We start from the raw sequence: 7,083 nt of genomic DNA, 5'->3' as shown, positions 1-7,083 counted from the left end.
AAAAAAAAAAAAAAAAGAAAACAGCAATACAGAGTCAATAGATCAGTGGCACACACCGTTTGTTAATCCCAGCACTCAGGAGGCAGAGGCAGAGGCTAGCCTGGTGTACAAAGAGTTCTAGAGCAGCCGAGGCTACACAGAGAAACCTGTTTGGAAAGAACAACAACAGACCAATGAGAGACCAGTTGTACTGCGATAGCTCCAAGGGCAAAGCATGGCAGCAGCAGTTTCCAGAAGAAACCTACACTTAACCAACCCTGAAGACATTTCTTCTAATAACCAGAGCACCAATGCTAAAGGAAATGGGAATCTTCTCAGATTAGCAATTCCTGTCAGGAGAGGAAGGACTGCACACCTCTAATCCCAGCCTCAATAGTCAGAGGTAGGTGGATCTCTAGGGGTTAGAGAGAGAGTGAGAACAAGAACCTGTCTCCAAAGGAACAGACAGACAGACAGACAGACACACACACACACTGCTGGTGAAGTTCAGTTGATGGTATACCTTTAATATCAGCACTCAGAAGGCTGAGGCAGGAGAATCATTAAGAGTTCTAGGCCTGCCCGTGCTACCAAGCAAGTTTCAGGCCAACCAGGGGCTAATTAGCAGGAGATACCCCGTCTCAACTACAAAAATATGAAATCATGCAATTTTTCCCAGTTTATTAAGCAAGTCATCAGGGTTCAGACATTTTGTAGCATGTGTCAGAATCTTCTTCCTTTTAAGGCTAATATTGCATTAATATGCATACATATGTAATGGTAATGGGACTAGGATTCAGGGCTGGAAATACTCAACTTCTAAATTTATCCCTAGCTCTTTCTACTTTTGAGACAGTTTCTCAGTTAATTGTTTAAAACCAGTATTGAACTTGTGATCCTCCTGCCTCAGTGTAGAATTACATGCACGCACCACGACACCTGCCTCTTTCGAGATGTCACTAGGGAATCTAGAAGGTAACTCAGCAGTTAGAGCACTTTCTGTTCTTCCAGAGGAGCTGGCTCAGTTCCTAGCTCCCATGAGGTGGCTTGCAGCCAGCCTTAACTCAAGTTCTGGAGACTCTGGTACTCTTTTCTGGACCCTGTGGGCACCAGACATACACATACATGCAGGGGCGGCGGGGAAAGCACTCATAAATATGCAGAAAAAATATTTTTAAAAGATTTTTATCACACACACACACTCTCTCGAACATTTACATAGAGATGGAGACAAAAGAACTAGAACAGCTAAAAGGAAAAAAAGAAAAAAAGAGGAGGGTGGTGTGGAGAGATGGATCAACAGTTGAGAGCATTGGCTACTTTTTCCAGAGGACCTGGGTTCAATTCCTAGCACCCACACGGCAGCTCATATGCAGCAAAGAGGGCATTCAGTTTGAGACTTACTATGGAAGTGTGGTAATCGAGTCTGCATGGTATTGGCAGGATAGACATATAACTGACTGAGTTTTAATGTGGGAGTAAAAATAATCCAATGGAGACAGCCAATGTCCTTTGAAAAACTGGTAATAGCTGGGCGTGGTGGCACACGCCTTTAATCCCAGCACTCGGGAGCAGAGGCAGGCGGATTTCTGAGTTCGAGTCCAGCCTGGTCTACAAAGTAAGTTCCAGGACAGCCAGGGCTACACAGAAAAACCCTGTCTCAGAAAAAAAGAAAAAAGAAAAAAAGAAAAAAAAGAAAAAGAAAAAGAAAAACTGGTCCTACAGCACATGGGCACTCACAGGCCCAACATGACCCATCTATGCTGGTTTCAACAGCACCAAGAACAATCTTCTAACCTAAAGACCCTGGGCTTAAATTAAATGTGCATCCAGAAACAAGAGAAAGCAAGAAGCGGCCAGCCAGGAGGTAAGGAAGGATAAAGGCGGAGAAGCACCAGACATCATGAGGCATCCTGATGGTGGTGAAACGTCTGTGTCCTGACGACGACACTGTCCAGCTGTGCAAGAAGTTGCCATTGAGAGAAACATGGATATGTACATCTTTCCGTATTACTTCTGACAAGAATTATCAGAATCAAATCAACAATTGTCTCCAAACGTTAAAATTTCAGGAAAAACAGCCCCAGATACATATCCCATTTTTAGAAAAGCCCACTGCAGTGACAAGGAAGCATGTCCACACGTGGCTGCCAACCTCTTGGGGTTCAGCAACAGCTCTGGGCTGGAGCTTTCCGCCCGTGGTCCCTGCCTGCCCGCTCACTCACTCACTCACTCACCTGCTTCACTCTGACCATGGAGTAGTGGGGACTCCGACTTCTCTTGGTCCGTGGAGACTTGCTTCTTCTCCCAGACGACTTGCTTTTCTTCTTGGCTGGGGACCTTTACAGAGAATGGTACACAGGATTTTTACCTCAAAGTTCCTTCCCGAAAGTAAGTTAGCTTCCAGTATCAGGCTCACCTACTAAACACAACACATCTGTGAGATCAGTAGCCACAGCAGGCCTTCACTTTCCATAAACATTTCTCCCAACCACATACACAATTGCCTGCTAAGCCTTCTCACCTAGACAACCTCATTCTCCAAGCCCGAAGCCTCAGAAGCCTTTCTTCTCCGGATGTGTCACCCTACTAATTGGCACTACTATCCAGGAAGCCAATCCAGCCTGTTTTTTTCCTAACACAACTCCCTTCTCCAACAACCAAAATCAATCCCTTGGCAGGTCTCAGGGCCCTGCCCTGTCCTCCATCCCACATCCTTCCTACCAGCCTACAAATGCTGCTCCATCTCTCAATTCCAGATATGCTGGCTGTTTTGGTTTTTTTTGTTTTGTTTTGTTTTTGTTGCTGTTGTTGTTGCTGCTGTTGTTCAACTTCTAAAACAGAATTCCAACTCAGGTTCTATGTATATATTTTTCTGTCATAATTGTGCACTCGCTGTGTTTATGTGTATACACTCAGGAACCTCCTGTCTCCGCATCTCCACTGCTGGGTTACAAGCATGCCCGACCACACTGGGTTGGTCCTTCCTGGAGTCTTTGTTAAAAGACCTTTGTTTTTGTTTGTTTTTTGTTTTGTTTTTTTCCCGAGACAGGATTTCTCTTTATAGCCCTGGCTGTCCTGGAACTCACTTTGTAGACCAGGCTGGACTCGAACTCAGAAATCCGCCTGCCTCTGCCTCCCGAGTGCTGGGATTAAAGGCGTGCAGCACCACCGCACGGCGTTAAAAGACTCTTGACTCAAGAGAATGGATCAATCCTACCAGCCAGGTCTCCGTTAAGGAGCACCTCTGTACAAGCCCTCTCTTTTTTCTACCCAGCCTCTCGCTACCACATTGCCGTTTTAATCTGTCTTTAATACTGACTGACTGAAATTATCTCTTTGTTGTTTTCCTTCTCCAAGTTAGAGCCTGCTCAACTTCGCCAAGGAAAAAGCATCTCTCTTCTTTGCCTTGTGGCCCAGTACCTCTATTGATCTTTAACCCACCCTACCGCACTCAGTAAATCAATGCTACATGGAGGCATTGGCGAATGAGTGCTGCCAAGAAGTCGCCAAGACCCAACGTGTCTTTGTAGGCAGACGAGGGGAGAAGCCACTCGCACCGTCCACTCGCGGGCAGGCGGGGGAATCTCATTTCAACTCAACAGGTGCACTGCACTCCGGAGCCGCTCGCACCACCGGCCCCCGCGCCATCCCGTCCTCCGCCCAATCACCGGCTCGCTTACCGGGCTCGGCTCCCGCGGTGACCCGAGTGGCCAGGCTCGGCAGCGGGCGGGGACAGGCTAGCGGCTGGAGCGTCGGGCCGGCGGTGCGCGACGGGTTCGGGGCTCAGACGCTCCTGTTTCACCACCACGGTCGTCAGAGCGTCGCCTGACCGGTGTCGCCGCCGACCGCTCCGCTCCCGCTCGCTTTTGCCCGCCTTCATCCTGCGGCCCGACCGAGAGTCACTTGCAGGGTCCGTTGAGCCACTTGAGCCGTAGGAAGTGACGGACAGCTTTGCACTTCCGCTTCCGGGCAGCGCGTTATCCCAGAAGCCCTCACGGTGTCGCCCCCCCCCCCGTGGGCGGGGCCCCAGGTGTTTGAGTTCAGACGCTGGGGACGCTGGCGCGAGTGGCCATGGGGTCCCCGCTGCTGGAAGGTGTGACTGGAGTACTGAAAAGGCATGGCCAACCCCCGGGAGGCTGAGGCAGGAGGATCACAGTAATTTCGAGGCCAGCCTTGGCAATTTAGTGAAACTGTCTCAAAATCTGAAAAAGTTGTAGCTCGGATAGAGCTCAAAGCTCTGAATTCATCCTCAGCACCGCCAAATAGAAATCAGAGTTAAAAAGGGAGGGAAGGCTGAGATTGTAGCTTAGTCACAGAGCGAGCGTTTGCCTCGCGTGTACGAAGCCCTGGATTAGTCCCCAGAACCTTAATATATATGACAATTTCCCCCCCACCGGAGTCAGGTTTTCAGTGTACCCTGGCTGTTCTAGAAGTCACTCTGTAACCAGGCTGACCTTGAACTCTGCCTCCCAAATGCTGTCATTAAGGTGTGTGGTACCATCGCCCAGCTTTTTTTTTTTTTTTTTTTGAAAAAAGAAAAAACCTTCTATGGGAAAGCTAACCCAGCTCTGTTCCTTGCGCGTTATTAGTAGTTACGAAACACAGACACTCAACAATGTGAAACTCTTTTTTGTTTCTTGAAATAGTGTCTCTGTACAGCCTTAGCTGTCCTGGAATCCACAAAGATCCGCCAGCCTCTGGCTTCCAAATGCCAACCGTCGCCAAATACTCTATAGAGTCACTAGATGACTTCCGTTTTAAGCAAAGGTGGTCTGTTCATTTCATCACAAACCGAAACAGACCTAACGCTAGGGCTCCAGTCTTCTTTACTAAGAAACTTAGTGCTTGTGGAGAAAGCACAGTAGAACAAAACTTGCACGCGGCCGGCACCGCCTTCCTCAGAGGCCCCGCCCCGTCCATGGGGCTAGGAGAGGAGGGGTTTCCATGGTGATCGCAAACAAGACTCCACAGGGGCCGCTAAGGAGTTGTTACCCCTACTGCCACCATGATACCCCCAGCAGACTCTCTGCTCAAATATGACACCCCGGTGTTGGTGAGCCGGAATACAGAGAAACGGAGCCCCACGGTATGAACAGGGGTCTCAGGGGACGCGAGATCCTACAAACTCCCATGGGGAAAAGATATCCCAGCTTTGAGAATCTCTGGAATTTCAGGGGACAGATTGCTGGGGCTGACAGCCAAGGGAATTGGGACAGGGATGGAGGTTGGGAGAAGAGAACAAGAAGTCTAGCTATGACCTTAGAGGACAAATTTAAGATGAGAAAAGTCACATGGAAAAGATGGGGCTTGTGGTAGTCAAGTCCAAGAAGAGGTCTGGTAGTGACTTACCTTCGTCTAGAGAGTCAGAATAGAGGCCTGACCACTCATTCTAGAAACACCAGTTCAAACACAGAGTCAGAGCCAGATATCCCCCTCGTGGGATATCTCCAACTCATATTTCCTTTAAGATCACAGATGAGGGAAATAGGCTGGAAATGGGGACGGCTGTACAAGAGACCTAGGAAAATCTGGAGGTAGTAGACTGATCAACCTGTCTCTTCTTAGGCTCGGCCACTGAAAGTCAACATCCAGCAGCCTGGACCCTCTAGTACAAGCCCACAGCCACCCAAGGCCAAGCTGCCCTCAACTTCCTGTGTCCCAGATCCTACCAAACAGGCAGAAGAAATCTTAAATGCCATCCTGCCTCCAAGGTAGAGAGAGAGGTGGTGGTGGGGAGCCCACAGTGACTAGGGGAAGGTCTAAGCTCTTGGTCAAGAACATAGGTGTCTCCCTGTGCCCTACCTTGGGTTTCCTCTCAGCTTTCTGGAGTTCATGGGGTCTCAGTATAGTTGTATGCTTGCAGCCAGGCAGGTACCCTCTAAATCCATGCCCTCCACATTCTGAACACTCTCGTGACTTTAGATGTCTGCTTTAACATATGGGTCTTCTAGACCACATATTCTGCCCACAAGTCTGTCATTGCAGAATTCAGCTGTTCCTCCAGCACAGAATTCACTATGGGCAGCCATTGCAAACACAGCACTTTCAGAACTTCCATACTCCCAACACACACAAATGCTTCCTAGTGGCTTGCATGAGGTTTATGGTGTTCTATGTCGCCACCATAAGCCAGTGTGGGGAATTCCCATTGCATCTTCTATTCGAATCAAGCAGCATGACTACACATCTGTCCTCAACACGCTAGGCAGGTATGACCTGGAACAGAGGGTTGTAGTCTTGTGGAGAACAGAGACTGTCCATCTACCCAATGTTAAGGTAGGTGTCCTGTGGAGGCTGCAGAGTGGGCGTGGCTTGGGAAAGAGTAGGAAGTGGGGGTGGCATGATGGTGATGCTGCCCATGCTCACCCCCTGCTCCTGCTCAGGCAGAGTTCCAAGGGCCCTCTGCTCAGATTCGGTGACTTGTATCTATGTCACAGGGAGTGGGTGGAAGACACACAGCTATGGATCCAGCAGGTGTCCAGCACACCCAGCACCAGAATGGATGTGGTGCATCTCCAGGAGCAGCTGGACCTGAAGCTGCAGCAGAGGCAGGCCAGGGAGACAGGCATCTGCCCTGTGCGCAGGGAACTCTACTCCCAGTGTTTTGGTGAGTAGCCTTGGTGGAGTGAGCACCACACACTCTCTGCCTCCTTCTAGCACAAAACCAAACTCTGGTTACCCCAAGCCAACCACCCCCACCCCTTCAGAAATCATCACAACTTACAAGAATCGATTTTCTCCTTCTGCCAGATGGATGCTAGGGAGTGGCTCAGGCCATCAGGCTTGGTGGCAAGTGCTTTTACCCACTGAGCCATCTCATTGCTCCCTCCCTTTGATAGGTTTTTGGAGTAAGGTAAGAACTCTATTTTAGCCTGATATGGTGGTATATGCCTTTAATACAGGCCCTCGGGAGGTAGAGACAGGGAGAGGTAGATCTCTCTGGCTCGAGGTCAGTCTGATTTACATAGTGATTTCCAGGCTAGCCAAGGCTACCTCTAAAAAAAAGACTTTTAACTTTGAGTCTTTGTTTTTTTTTTGGTTTTTGGCTTTTTTGTTTTTTTGGTTTTTGTTTTTTTTTTTGGTTTTTCGAGACAGGGTTTC

The 7,083-nt window shown here is 48.9% G+C and overlaps 2 protein-coding genes across 2 annotated transcripts in view; one reads left to right on the top strand and one right to left on the bottom strand.

Annotated features, from left to right (window-relative positions):
• The window catches only part of Snip1 (Smad nuclear interacting protein 1), a 7,866-nt gene extending 3,929 nt beyond the window's left edge, over positions 1–3,937 (bottom strand). The window contains exons 1-2 of the mRNA XM_021160231.2: positions 3,663–3,937; positions 2,217–2,319 (exon numbers count right to left, since the gene is read on the bottom strand). Coding sequence (XP_021015890.1) covers positions 2,217–2,319; positions 3,663–3,862 — 303 coding nt within the window. The 5' untranslated portion in view covers positions 3,863–3,937. The remainder of the gene's footprint in view (positions 1–2,216; positions 2,320–3,662) is intronic.
• An 863-nt stretch (positions 3,938–4,800) lies between these two features.
• Dnali1 (dynein axonemal light intermediate chain 1) overlaps positions 4,801–7,083 on the top strand; it is a 10,301-nt gene continuing 8,018 nt past the window's right edge. Inside the window, exons 1-3 of the mRNA XM_021160193.2 lie at positions 4,801–5,068; positions 5,548–5,693; positions 6,420–6,589. Of these exons, the coding sequence (XP_021015852.1) occupies positions 4,988–5,068; positions 5,548–5,693; positions 6,420–6,589 (397 nt within the window). The 5' untranslated portion in view covers positions 4,801–4,987. The remainder of the gene's footprint in view (positions 5,069–5,547; positions 5,694–6,419; positions 6,590–7,083) is intronic.

Source organism: Mus caroli, chromosome 4, assembly GCF_900094665.2.
Source record: "Mus caroli chromosome 4, CAROLI_EIJ_v1.1, whole genome shotgun sequence".
In the NCBI taxonomy this organism is placed as follows: domain Eukaryota; kingdom Metazoa; phylum Chordata; class Mammalia; order Rodentia; family Muridae; genus Mus; species Mus caroli.
This window is presented reverse-complemented; position numbering and strand designations above follow the sequence as displayed.